Source organism: Strix uralensis, chromosome 2, assembly GCF_047716275.1.
Source record: "Strix uralensis isolate ZFMK-TIS-50842 chromosome 2, bStrUra1, whole genome shotgun sequence".
NCBI lineage: Eukaryota > Metazoa > Chordata > Aves > Strigiformes > Strigidae > Strix > Strix uralensis.
This window is the reverse complement of record NC_133973.1, coordinates 5,276,596-5,291,376: the sequence shown is the minus strand read 5'-3', so window position 1 is coordinate 5,291,376 and position 14,781 is coordinate 5,276,596. Positions and strand designations below refer to the sequence as shown.

The 14,781-nt window shown below is 38.8% G+C and overlaps 1 protein-coding gene across 2 annotated transcripts in view; it reads right to left on the bottom strand.

Moving 5' to 3' along the window:
* CFAP91 (cilia and flagella associated protein 91) overlaps nucleotides 1-14,781 on the bottom strand; it is a 31,553-nt gene that overhangs the window by 12,448 nt on the left and 4,324 nt on the right. For both annotated transcript variants that reach the window (XM_074853284.1, XM_074853289.1), the window contains exons 4-11: nucleotides 12,996-13,079; nucleotides 11,665-11,721; nucleotides 10,585-10,766; nucleotides 9,721-9,898; nucleotides 9,241-9,398; nucleotides 8,799-8,981; nucleotides 8,543-8,685; nucleotides 2,377-2,493 (exon numbers count right to left, since the gene is read on the bottom strand). In XM_074853284.1, the coding sequence (XP_074709385.1) occupies nucleotides 2,377-2,493; nucleotides 8,543-8,685; nucleotides 8,799-8,981; nucleotides 9,241-9,398; nucleotides 9,721-9,898; nucleotides 10,585-10,766; nucleotides 11,665-11,721; nucleotides 12,996-13,079 (1,102 nt within the window). The remainder of the gene's footprint in view (nucleotides 1-2,376; nucleotides 2,494-8,542; nucleotides 8,686-8,798; nucleotides 8,982-9,240; nucleotides 9,399-9,720; nucleotides 9,899-10,584; nucleotides 10,767-11,664; nucleotides 11,722-12,995; nucleotides 13,080-14,781) is intronic.

The window sequence follows — 14,781 nt, the reverse complement described above, 5'->3', positions numbered from 1 at the left end:
AAAGGCTTATTTTAAATAGAGGAAGCACAGCTGGCAGCATTTTTCTTGCTGTGGGGTATTCTAGTCGGGAGTTGACAGTAGCAGAAGGAAGAAGCCCATTGGGTGCCTGGGAAAGATAAAAAGAAGTCTAAAAATTACAAGGAATTTTTTTTAATAAAGAGCCTATGAGGTCTGTGTTGAAATGTGGTATTTTAGAAGTGCCGGAAAAACAGGGAAGAGCGTGGGATGAGAGAAGTGGTGTGGGCTTAAATCTTAGTATCTGTTTTTTCTTAGGTGTTGAAGATTAAGTTTTCCAAATGCAAAAGGAAGCATTTTTGCCTTTCCACACCACCACCCAGGAGGAGCGAAGCAGAACTAGCCAAAGGACTGCCTTATAATTTGGTATGTTCTTTTTCTCTGGAAAGAAGGGATGAATTTCCAGCCCAGTTAGAGAGCTAAACTGTACCACATCACCTGGCTACAGTGTGAAAGCCCTTCAGGACAGAATTTTGGAAATGGAGATGGCACTTATACTGGACAGGTAAGCCAAACTTCTTAGTTTGATTTAAACTAAGATTTGGTTTAAATTTTTGTGAGATGCATTTTTCTGTACTTCTGTTGTTCAGTGCTGCAAATGATGCCTTAGCAAGGGTAATCATCATCTTCTCCATCTGCCTGCTACAGACCAGCAGGTAAGAATGAGGGGAGATGGAAAGCCTATCGTGCCCTGCAGGAAAAGAAAAAAAAAGGAATTAAGGATATGGAAGGATCTAGGAGCAGGCTGAAAACTAGAGGGGACTGGGAGAAAGTGATAAACCATCAAAGGAATTCAGAGGTGCTCTGTGAACTTGTTGTGGCTAGTAAGTGCGTAAGAAATGACTGGGGGAGGCCTGCAGTAGTGCTTCCATTCTCTTCACTTTCTTTTATATCCCTTGTGGTCCATGTCACCCGCCTGTCACTCTGGCACACTTTCCTTTTGAGATCCTCAACTGCAGCGGGAAGAGGCTGGTGCATTTAGCAGTTGGTACTCCTATGTGTGTATGGCAGGAAGAGAAGCATTAACAACAGAGGAGAGCCTTGCTTTCAGTGCTCCTCACAGCCAGCTGGTAGGAGAAACCTCACTTGGATTCTGTAAGGCAGGAGATGTTAGTGCTGCTCTTCAGTGCCTGAAGTGGCCCGATTTTACAGCTTCACTGGAGAGCTCTACTCTTTTATGTGTTCACACATAAAGATACTTGAAAATAAACCAAATGTTGACAGAATTCATTTAGGTGGAATTATATTGTATTGGAACTCTTTAAAAAAACCTATAATCTGTAAACACTGTTGTCAAGAATGACAACAACTGGGGGATAAATCTTTCTGATTTCTTTCCATGTTACCCGGAAGTACTTAAAAATCTGCTAAACTGGTAAATCTACCACTGCAATACAATATCTAATACCTAGAGTTAGTAAAGCTGGGGAAAGCTCTTCCCAAGGAGACATTCTTGTTTCAGTCATCTTAAAATAGACTGTATAAAATGTAGCACATCATACTGCACAAAGGAAGACAGCATGGATGATCTAATAAGGCTTCCTCTCTCTCACTTTCACGGTTGTGTGAGTCTCTTAAATTCACAAGTTTAAATGGCAATTGTGCCTGATTCTTACTACATCATCAAAATGGTGTTAATAAGCAGACAAAGCAATCCATTGGGGCAACCACCTCTTAAGTATGTTACTTTAAGAAAGGAAAAGAAGTTGCAGCTCCCCTAAAAACTTGTTTTTTCCTACAGCTTATCACATCCCCTATGACACATCATTACTGCTATTTCAATCTCTGCAGAAGAATCATCTGTGAACTGGGGCATGCTCATCAAAGGCTGCATCCTGCATGATGACAAGAGCTTCGCTCCAGCAAATTAATGAAGTGCATGCTCAGTGCTAAGCACTCAAAGTCTCACTGACTTCAATGGGACTCAACTTAATTGCTCTGCTGGATTACAATAGTGTTGTCAGATCAGAAGGTTGGAAGACACTGAATAATAATAATAGTAATAGTAGTAATAATAATAACAACAACAACAACAACAACAATAATAATAATAATAATCTGCCTTTTTGTTCCCCAAGAACAAGGGAATAACATGTCTACTTATTTATTTATTAAATAGAATTTAGTGAAGGATTTGGCCAACAAATATTGTAAAACATTGTCAATTCTTCAGCTGCTAGTATCTTTATAGAATAAAGAGAGACTAAGAGAGTCTTAAGAAATAGTGATGGCTATTTCTAGCATGAATACACACAAAAAAGATAGAGCTTACTTCTTTCCTTCTCTGGGCATCCCTTTCACAACCGTGTAGGAAACAATCAGGGATCAACAGAAAAAATGTGCTAAAACCAGCCCACTTACAATTGATGGTTTTTCCAGGATTGGAGTGGGTGGCCGCGGAACAGGCCTTTCTACTTTTTCAAGGAAATGGAGGGGCTTCTTTGGCTCCTTGACTTTATTCTTCTTCTCCAGTAGTGCCTAGAACAGACACACAATTTAATCAGAACGGGGCTAGATAGAACAACACAACAAGGCCAGTCCTCTAGATGCTGACTGTTGCTGATCACACTGATTACAGGGAGCTGAAAGTGTTTTGCACTTTGCAGGCTTGTGGCTTCTATTTCTTGCTGCACATCAACTGAAAAACTGAATATGGTCAGTCGATGAGGCTATTGTTTGGTCAGAAGATACTGATGTGAACTTCAAAATCATACATAAGTAGGAAGTGAGAGTTATTTTTGCTATATTTACAAGTAAGTCATCAGCAATTGCATAGGGTGAGTCACCTAAAATTAATCTAAAATTGGTATGAACTTAATCTCTAATATTATACATTCTTAAATAAAAGCATACTTCAGATTTATTTTTTCATTTTAAAATAGGAATCTCTTTGAACCAGTCAAACACTGACCCGTATGCAAGCAGAGGCAGTTGTGTGTATTACTTTCCTTATGCAATGACAGAAACAGTATTTTCCTATAAGATAGAGGTAGGATTCTTTCAAAACAGGAAAACTGGGTAGGAATATCACAATTTAATTACAGTTTATACATCACTACAGAATGGTTACAATTCTTTGCCTAACTATAGGTATAACGCTTTTCACTGCGGGTTAGAAATGTTATGTGGTCAGGAGGTTTTATGAAGGGGGTCACTTGAGGAGTGTATTGTCACTGTTCTGTGGCCCTTCCTCAGCGAAATGTCTTTGTATGATACGCTGTTACTGCGCAGGGTTGAACCAAATGACCCAGGACCCCTTCCTTGCAAAATATGTTTTGAAACGCTTCTCCACTCATCTGCAACTGCCCAGTGGCACCTGCAGCAACTGTACAAGTGGACTAAGGGCAAAAAGGAAACTAACTTGCCTGAGAACTTCCTTCTACCAAGAAAATCCACAAGCCCATTAAGAGTGGGGTTTAACTTGCTTGCAGCTGTTTGGTGGCAGATGCCAAACCTTGTCAGCCAAAGCAGGCTAGGAGTGGAAATGCCACCACGGCCTCAACTTTTTCAAGATATTTTCAAACTGTTTGGAGAGCCGGAGTCCTGCCAACTTCCCATCACAGTTACTTAGTACAAGATATTCAGATAAACATTTCTAACTGCATTTCCAATGCTTGCCTGCTGTAGGACATCACACTTTGGCTCACAAAGGAAAGGGAAGAGAGTATGTACATTTAAAGCTCCTTCAAAATTATAATCCTACTACTGTATGGGTTGGATCTGTAATCTTTATTACTGAAAGAACAGACATATTCCAGCAAGGAAAAGTGTGCCTTTTTTTTTTCTTGCTCTCTGTCTTTCAAATGTTCAAATACAGTATTTCCCTAGGGAGGGAAAACAGAGAAAAACTTAAGAAAAAAAATCCCATGTTGAATTTCTCTCTCCAGTAACAGGAAATTGATGGCACCTGCACAGAATTTAATTGTAAAATTAATGAAGTTTTGAAACTCCAGTGGTCATTGTACAAAACTTTTCTTGCATATTGGATCTGACCTTTCAGGACAGGATAATTAATTGCTCCAGAAAAGGAGAGAGTTTTCTAGGTGGAGGGGATAAAATGCTTTATTACCGAAAACTTCTGAAATGGACCATGTTAATAACACAAGAATCAGAGCCTATAAACTGCTTATAAGCCATGTGAAATGGTTATAGCTCCAAAATATTGAGAGATTTTCTGAACTGTTTCTTGTATTTGATGACCTTAGAGATCTCTGGCATGAAGATTATAACAGTGCTTTCTATGATTTATAAGGTGTTTTGCATGACAGGGGGAGAAAGTGAAAGAAAAAAGCTGCTGTAATTGTGATACTTTTGAAAACAATGGGTCCAATGTTTATTAGTACAATGTTGCATTCATAAGATTTTTTCTAATAAAACCTTAGCCTCCAAAAATATTTCTTGCTAACCAGAATAACAAAATACAACCAGAATAATAACTTTTAAAGACAGAAAAATCTATGAGCACTTCTGACAAGAGGGAATTCTTATTAATGTGGATTTGAGAAATACTGCAGTTCTCAGAAGTGGTTTTATGTCTTCATGTCAGCATAGTCTAGTGCCAGCTTTGCTATCTTTACTAAGTCAAAAATGCTTACCATTTGCTTTCTCTCATCTGAGGTTTTATGTTATTTTAAGACTTTAATGTAAGACAAGAAAAAGAAAATATCACTTTTTGCATTAACTGGTTCTGCCTAACTTAACAAGTTACCATTTTCGAAATAGGGATGCCAGGCCCCAAGAATCACTGTAAAATACTTTCTTTAAAAAGTGCTAAATTTCTGAACAATATGCTTCAAATGTTACTGCCTACATATCACACTCTAATTTTTCTGAGGTAGACTACGTTACTTTTTTCAGGTAGTAGATTCAGAGTCATGGTATAATCTGGTTGGATTTGGCAGGGAAGTACCACCCAATTCATCTCCTTTTCATTTTCCTGGCAAACGCAGCAAATTGTACCCATGCTTTTGGCCATACACTTTAGCTTCTCTGCCGGCTTCTGATAGAAGCAGAACTCTTGACAGGACAGTGGCCTGAGAAACAACTCTTCGTTCAAATAAATCATTCTCTAGATTCCTTATCTTCTCTGTGATCCTCTCCTTTTCACAAGCCACTAGGTGTATTTTATTTTCACATACAGCAGAGACTATACAGTCATGTTTCTTTCTCTTCCTTTTAGCCCACGAATGAGGAAGGTTTGGTCATCAAGGATGGGCTGACTATCTACTTTGCAATGCAGCATGGCCGCTGCATCTTGGCTGATTAAGACCGACATAATAGCTCCTAGAGCTTGTCTGAGCATGAGCCAACTAACACTGTGTTGGAGATCTGTTCTTGATGAAATAACTGCTTGAACAGGTTTTCCTGCGCTTTGAAGTTGGCAGAGATTTTCTCCAGAGACATTGTTGGCCCCTCTGCTTCTCCACCTCCTTCCAGCAACCGGATAAAGGAAAACAGACATGATGAGAATTGCACTTAATGCTCAGGTGAGAGGTTCTTTGTTCTGACATCATCTTGATCCAGCACTTTGAAACTACCTGACACTTCACCCCTCTTGAGTCACCAGAGCATAGAGGGTCAGCCTAAAGTCACGCACTGTTCTGCACTGGGATTTCTTCTAGCAGCTCCTCCATTCCTTGGTGTATTTGGTTACCCAGTTGCATTTCTTTCCTACAGTAATTAGGTGTATCAGTATGTTATCTCCTTAATGCCTTGGATTTTCACACAAGGCTGTCTATATAATGGCTCACTTACATTCCTTAAAGCACTGTCATCTGCACTGGCTAGGAACTAGCTTTCCTTGTCCTTTTACAGATCTCGTGTAAGATACAGATCACTGTTTTTACCCTAAGTCCTGGGTGACTCCTGTTTCTGTCATGTTCTCTTGTTTTAGAGAATTATTCAAAGGATGCTGAGTGTACATAATACTCCCGCAAAAGGTTTCAGGATGCTCCTCAAAAAATCTAAAATCACTTCTTTTTGGCATAGTTTCAAGTATGGGAGAAGCTGTTCTTATTCTCAAGAGGACACAGATCCTTTTTGTAGTTCCTTGGATAGTTGCTTGTCCCTTCTTACAAGCTTTAAGCTTAGGAAAACCCTCAATATGGCAAACCAAGAGGAACATAATAAGGAGGACTAGTCCATCTTGCCACTTGTTCGGCAGAGAAGGAAGCCTTGGAAACTTCCTTTATTAAAATTGATTACTTCTGAGGCTAAAATCTGGCATTCCTCTTCTATTTGCCACCTCCTTCCACAGATTATCCAGGGAAAATGGAAGAAATTCATTCTAGAGCTAGATCACTGTGAGTACTCTGAATTTTCTAGAGTTCTGCTTTATTTCTAGGATTATTTAAGTGTGCTAGGACAGCACTAAGAAGAGGCTTTTGAAAACTGCTCTAGCTGCTCAGCTATGGAAATAAGGTGAAGCAACACACTGCCCTTCTGAGATGATCCCTAATTGCCTGCTTTAAACCTCTTTCATACTGTGGGTGATAGAGGTTGTTGGCAGGACCGAGACTGCTTATGCCAAGTGGTCAGACAGCTGTCCTCTCAAGTGCTAAATACTGTTAGCTCAAGCACTCTGCACCCTTTACTCATCTTGACAGCTCCAGTAACTTATGAGGTGGACCTGTCGGAGAGACCCTGCTACGCCAGAACATGCTATAGCCACCAGACATAAGAAGCAAAAGCCTCTGATGGGAGAAGTGACCACTAACAGCACCACAGAGCTCAAGTGCTAATTAGGGCAGTAATTTCTTATCACTCTGAACAGAAAGTTTGTTTAAATCAAACGATGGCTGAGGCAGTCTGGGTGCTTCACAGTGTCAGTACCTTCTGCTTGTCTGGATCAACCAGGCTGGTGTCTACTTCTGTATATCTAAAAGCAGCAGTTAAATTTTGCATAGTGGATTTATCATCTTTGCCTGCAAAGGAAATGCTTTGTGATTTTAAAAGAATATACATTTTGCCTTCTTGTGATGGGGAAATGAGTATTAGTTATGTTAGCCCTTTGGTTGGTATAAAATGTAGACCAAGTGATCTACGCTGATTTAAGAAAGAAAATATGAACAATTGTCTGCTTTCCATCTCCTTTCGGCCACCAATTTTTCTTTGAAGAGACATTATTGTGTGACCAACCATCATTAGGGCATACTTCTCCATGACTACAGTTTAGACATGCCACTGTAGTCTTTCAAACCATGAGAAGTATTTTGAACAAGCAGAATACAATTGTTGTAATTGGAATTCAGCTCTGAAAGCTTGGGCTAATGTTCTGCTCCCTATGAAAACTGTGTTATGATTCAGATTATACATAGTCACTACTTGAATTTTATGCAAAAAGCACCCAAGCTCAAACCCCTTCAATACTATTGTGTCTTCTCTAAAACTGTAGTGGATCAATGTCCTTAGTTCTTGAACGCTTCCTGTAGCACTCAAGATTTTCTTTGAAAATTTTCCCTCTGGATAATAAACAGATGCAACGTTTCATCTTTTACAAAAATACAGTGGAATTTAAAATTGAGATGACTGACTTTTCAGAACAAGATTTCAATTTAAAATTCATTAGTAGAAAGTTACTGTCTTTGTTGAGAGTATTATTAAATTACACTAAAACAAGAAAGTTATACACATAATTTCCAATTATGAAATATTTCTTCACTAAATAAAGCATAGGTGAAAGATGCCAAGCTTTATGAATGAAATTCAGTATTTTTCAGTGACACAGCAGTCAGCCAAGAATACGCCTGATTTTAAAAAGAGGTAACCCTCAACAGCATCACAAGAAGCGTACTTAAAAGTACATGTAATTTGCAAATATTGTGGTTGTAGATGCAAATGAGGCACTTCTTTCCTCAGTGGTTAATTGCATATATGGACACCTCATCTGCATGAACAGTTGTGATAAATTAAGATATGCAAAACACTATTAGCACATTTGGAAATCAGATGCTGTTGTTAGGGAACAACAGTGATGTGCATCCACCGTTCTGATCCAATTTTATCAGCAGGGTCACTCTAATCATGCTTTGCTGCAGGTGTTTTTACAATATGTACTTAAAACATACATTTTTTTAAAACGTACAGAATTTTTGTAATATGAATCCAGATTAATTATTAGTAGTTTGACAGCGTAACCAGTACGCTTGCCACTTGTGCATTATAAAAGCAAGGGAGAAATGAGAATGAGCAAATGGCAGGAGGGAATTTCTAACTGACCTAATATGTTCCGATCCAAATACCTGATCTGTAGGAAGACAGAAGCAGCTATGCTTGTTTTCTGTAGGGTTGGAGCAGAAGCACAGATATTAGGGAGAGAGAGTACTGACAGACTGAGTTCCAGAGCACCACTGGACATGCCTACAACAGTCTGAGTGTTTGATCCACTCTGTCCTTGAAGTTGTCTTACAAAAATTACGAATTTATCACAAGAAATTGGGAGAAAGCTTACACACGCATCTTCCCAATTGGATTTCTGAGCAGTTCAAATCTAAGAGGAACTGATGTGCTGCTGGATGCAGCTCCATACCTGGTGAATTTGTGCCAGCTCCACCTCTAGCTTTGCTGATCTTTTAATAAACCCAGTCTTAGTGGTAGTGTACTTAGGTTTTGGAGCTTCAATCTTGACCTGGGTGACAGAATCTGGGAGAGATGCTTCCAGTTCACACAGTCCTAAGAAATACAAACAGTGATTAAATAATGGAGTGGTGGGGAGACAAATTTGAGTTTTGTTAATATGTTAAGTAAGTATCTCATACAAACTTAAGTCTTCCAAAATGCCTTACCTGCAAAGGTGTTAAGATACAAGTTTTTTACCACATAGCGTTCAGAATGGTTGTCTGGGAAATAACCAATTCTAGACAAAGGAGCATATGTTTGTGATGCAAAGTCCGTATACTCTTTGATGATATCTCGTCTCTGCAGCTTCCCCATCACATTATTCCCCTTAGCTATCAGTTTCCTGAGCCCTGAAAAGGAAATACAAATGCAAGAAGGTTCTTCATACAAATAGTTCTAACAAAAGCCCCATCTTTGGAAATTTATGAAAGCTTTTGCTGGTTAATATAAAACATGACCTGTTTGACCAGAACAAATGCTGGCCACGCATATCTATATTGTGGATACAACCTGTTTCATCTTGAATAAAAACTGCAACCTTGTGAAAACAGAAATGGCTTGTCTGAAAACTAAGTCTCATACTACTCTCTCCCTGGTTGTCAAACTTACTCAGTGCACAGTCATGCTGAATCTTTTTAATTTTCTCTTCTTTAACCTTCTGATGATTTTGCCAGTGGTCATCCAAGCGCTTGGCATCCAGCTTATTCTGATTCTCCTCACGCCTCTGCAGCAGTTTCTTTAAGACTTCCAGTCGAACCTCCTGCAACCTGAAAGGAAAGAAAAGCCCAGGTATGACCTACTGTACTCTGCAGTGTTCTTTGCAATGCTGTCATCATCAAATCCTACACACCAACTGTCTACTTTACACGTAGTTCATACTGCATGTCTCATATTTAATCTTTCATTTTAAAAAGTGAGTTTACCACTGGTGAAAAGTATTGGGGTAGCAGTCTCTTATATTAAATTTAGCAAAAATATCCCTTCCCAAACTCAGGGGATTTTCACAGCAATAAAAGGCTTGTACCCCTTCTGTTCCTTCTCTATTCCGCCAATAATTAAAATAAATAAAGAGTATAATTGAACTCCTACTTTTCTATTTCCTGTTCTCTAAAGGCCCACTCCTTCCTCTCCATATCTTCCATCATTTTCCTCCTCTTTGTGATTTGTGAGGCATTGTCCATGGCTGGAAGAGTTGCTTCCCATGCACGTTTCTCCCGGGCACGTTCAATCATCTCCACCTCGACTAGTCCTGCTGGTAACCCCCGACCTTACAGGGACAAGAAGAAGTAGCTGTTTAGGAGAATGGAGAATCCAGCAAATAACCATCACCAATAAAGTATTAGAGGGCTGGATGTGCACAAGCCCATGTGTTAAACACAAGCAGAGTTGTCAATAGCCAGAAGTAAATACTTCTAGGGCCAGTAAAATTCTGCAGTATGAGGAATGGTAGGACTTGCAGTTGCTACAGCTTAGTTGAGATTAACACTAGCACTTCTTCTGCAGGCTGCAAAAGGAGGAAAAACTTTTCCAAGAAGACACTTTCTGAGAATGTGCACTTTCTTTGGCACGTCCAGTGTCTATCACTATTGCGGGTGCAACACTGGGGGATGAGGATCACAGGTATATTCTGGGGCAGCAGTGTTCATACAGTTTTTTTACTGATGTCTAACTCAGAACAGCTGAAGAACAGTAGGTAAATAGAACAACTGCTCCTAGTTTGTATTTGTAAAACATATGACCTTTTTATATTGAATGATCCCAAAACTCTTTATGAAATCCCCCAGAACAGCACTATTAAGGAGGAAAATATCATACCTATTTTAGAAATAGATAATGTGCCCCAAAGGGGCTGCCAAAGCTGGCAACAGACTTGAAACCTGACATTGAAAAAAAAAAGAACCTCCTGCTAAAGAGGCGACGATTATTATCATTTATCTTGATTTCACAACTCACCCCAAGTGAGTGTAGCAAGTGTCAGAAGTTCAGGGACTGAGCCACTGGGAACTACGTATTCAGGGGAATAGGGATCTGTCTGGGCTTCTCCATCCCTGTAATCTGTCTGTGTGCCCAAAGTTCGTAATTTGGGCCCAAAGACTTTGCTGTCTCTTGTAGCTGAATGGACACAGGGCTCTGTCCTAAAAAGAGATGCAAGATGGAGGAACATTTGTCACATTCATTAAAAAGAAACCAAAAACCAGAAACACACCACTAAGTCAAAGGTAGGCTGTCCAAATGTGGTTTATCTTAACATTGCTCCCATTGATGTTAACTCCATTATCTTTAGTAAAAGCAGACTGAGGCTACACTCAGTCCTCTGAAACCTTCCTCTTTAGGTAGACAATCCAGAAATCTTCTGGTTTCAGCTCTCAGGTTATTACATGCAAATCTTCCCGATGTATCCATTCTAAAGCATTGCTGTTAATGGGCACAAAAAGTAGCTAGTGGTTTAGCGTAAAATGGAGGACTGCTTCAATTTAGCTTACAGGTTTGTCTTTCCAGCAACTCCAGAACCAAAATTAAATTCTGATGTAAGCATGTACAACTTCTATTGACTCTACTAGGAAATGAATCTTCTTATGACCCCTTGAAATGTGATCCCCACTGAAAACCACAGTAGACTACTTCAAAGATGCTTTAAACCATTGAACACTAGTGCAACTATGACAGAGATTGGAATAAAATATCAGAAGATCTTCCAACAATATTGCTGTATTGGAGAATCTTCTTTGCATCAGTATCTCTTCTAGCATTCAGAGATTATCGGCTTTCTGTTTCAGGTCTCATCATCATAACACACTTGAGGCACATGTCCTTTACCCACAAAGCACTACTTATATACCGCAAGCAAAGTCAGAAACAGTCAGTCACCTGTTTTCTCAGGAATTCTCAATGGTGAATAAACCCTTACCTCTTAAGAAGTTTTTCCTGTTGACGCATTATGAAAAATATTGGCCACCTGCTAAACAGTTTCCCATTTTTTTCTGGGGAGATGTGACCCATTACAACAGTAATGTTCCAGAACTCACTACTTACTTTTCCATTGTGTAAGCAATATTTAGCGGAAGCGGCTTATTAGAAGGGATGAGGGGTCTGAAAAGAGAGAATGCAGATGTAAGACAACAACCATGAGTGTAAAAGATCATTATGGTTTAGAAAAACTGCAGTCCACTAATTTCGGTGGAGTTACACTGATTTTCCACAACTCAGGTTCTGTAGTTGAACGTTTAAGACTTGTGCCCGAATATTAAATAATTATTTCATAGCTAAGGAGTAACAGAGAAAGTTCCACCAGTAGGACTGTTATTCTTCTGTCGAAGCAGAACGCGGATTGCAAAACAAGACAATAATTAAAAGTAGTTCATTTTGAGTGTGCTCACAACATTTTGTGTATGTTTCACTCATTTACTTTTTTCACTTTGAGCTTTTGAGAGGTTTTTTTTAAATAACTTTTTGAAATCCTGAAATTAATTCCTACAATCAGCTGGTAAGGTGTTTTGGACCTACCTAATTTGATTGTTTCCTTTTTTGCAGTATTTTATGAAGTATCTTGAAAGTGATATGGGCTCAATAACATATTAATAATTCCTTCTTAGGCATTCTTATGGTTTGTGTATTTCAGTTCTCTATAAATTTCCCTTTGTGTTTGAGAGACTTCAAAGCTTAATTTCAAATTGTGGGAGATAATATAATCTTTGTCCTCTTTTTGTTGTTGCTAAAGGAGCCATAAAGAACTCCAATTTATTAAACTTGGCAATTTTTTAATATTTAAAGTGGACATATTGGCCAACAGCTGCTGACTATAATAGTGAATGTAATTCAAAGTATACGTGACTAAGCTGAGAACATTTGTACACTAGCTGTTGGTTGAGATCTTGAGTCCATTGCTGACCTGCAGTGTCATTCTGGAAGGAGCAGAGCGGTCCTGCAGCAGAGGACATTGATGAAAAGTTAGTCAAGGATTCCCTTTGCTCCCTTTCTGCTCCTGGCAGAAACTGGGAGTTAAAAGGTTCCTTCTTAAGAAGGTGCCTTTCCAGGAGTCTGGAGAACCACAATGGCTTTGTGAGCATCTTCTTCCTTTGTGTAGGAGGATCTACAGCCCAACGCTTTCTACAAATAATTATTAATTACAGAATGCCTGGGACATTTGCTTACATGGTAACTCATTACCTGAACATTCCGGCATAGCGTGAATTTAAAAAGACCTTGTGATTTAAGATTTGGTTACTATTTAGCTTCTCCATAGCAGTGATCAAAGAACTGACAGAAAAGATGGAAAAAATAAGGCTCTGGCATTTATTTAGGTGCTCTTTAAACTGCACAAAAGCAAGCTTCTGAACTCTGTTTCAAATCAGTTCATTCCTTACCGTGCAAAATATTTGTAGCGATTCCTTCCACTAACTTCAGGATCTTCATACACAATTTGAGGTATCTGAAGAGAAGATTGAGTTCTAAAGCCAAAATACAGGATATCATTTAAGAAGTACATTCAGAACAGTTCTGATCTTTTTTTTCTTATGCCCTTTTTTTTTTTTTTTAATCTCTCTCTCTACTTCTCTGGTTGCACAAACATGCACAACAGAAATTCCACAAAATCCCCATACTTATACAAGCAATTATATTTTGCTTTTTTCATGCTTTATATATATATAGCAAAACAGTTTGACACTTCATGTGTGTTTCCCACTATGTGTGGGCAAGAAATGATTATTTGCTGCCTTTAATAAAACTTCCTTATGTGCTTGTCCTGAAAAGGATTGGCCACTTGTAAATGCTTGACCTTATCAACTAAACTACTTTTATTGGGAGTGGGGGGAGCAAGCTTACTTCCTTAAGAGTGAAAAACTTTCTGTAACAGAAAATATGTGTAAAGGAGTAGAATGAACAAAGGGGAAGACTACCACTGCAAAAGTAGCTGAAGAGACTTTGAGCAAATGTGAAAAATTTTAGAATCAGCAATTTCAATTTGAATTCTCCAATAAAGGAGAAAAATCAGGATAACCATGTGAATGTTTCAAATACTATGCTGGAACAAGCGTATCTTTTGCAAGAACAGTCTTTCTTAATTTTTTTCCCCATGTTGAATTTAAAGTAGGCAGATTGTTTAATTTTTTCACTATAACATCTTGGAGGGTTTTCTTTATTTTAAAGCTTTGGAAGACCATGAGGTAGACCTCGTTAAGGCAATCAGTGAGACAACGGATAGAATTGAGTCCTTTGAAAGCTACGCATCAGGATTGCTATTCCATTTCACAACCACTTTATACTTCAGTGTTGTTACTCTTCTCAACCTGCAAGGTGGTTAAAGACAAGAAAAAGAAGTTCTTTTTTTTTTTTAAAAAAAAAAAGCCCATCTCATGTCATTAAGGTTTCCTTGAGCTACATATATGGCAAGTCCTGAAGGTCATGTTTTTCATAAGACTGTTTTTGGCAACTTGTAAAAATCTTGACCTCAGATGTATGGGACTGTGGGTGCTGGAGTGGTTGCTGCTGCCTAATTTTAAATAAAGACATACAATTAACAATACATAACATTGCTCGACAGCTGGGATCAAAAGAGAGGATTGCATGCTGAGATCAGTTGTCTTCAAAGACCTCATCTAAGCCCTGCGAGCTGCGCTGTGGAACTCGAGGAGCCACGGTATGGCTACCCACTACAAGCAAGGCCTATAGAGAGATGCTTCATTAACCTCCTGTGACATACAATTTACTGCCAAGGTAAGTTTAAAGTCATCTCTTCACAGTGCTTTCAGTCGTATCACATAACAAAAGAGAGGGGAATGTTTTGAGATGCAGTGCGGTAACCTGAGATACTTGCTCAGCACTAATGAACCTATTATTGTGAAGTTGTGTTTGTAATTCAAATGAGTTAATTGAGCTGATGGCTAGTTCCACTAGCTGACTCTTTACATATCAGACTGTTGCTCCATCCAGATGGATTTGTGTTTCATTCAGCACAGGTGGGCACTTATTCTTATGATCTAACTTTATTAGCATAAGCTGTTCATCCTATTATGGTATAGTTATAGGCACAATGGGAACCCAGTAAAATAGCCCCTTTTATTCCACAGATCCTGCCTTTTGCATGTCCTTGACTTCTATTTGCTGACTTTGCTGAAATAAATGAGCATTTATTCCTGGTAACCTTGCAGA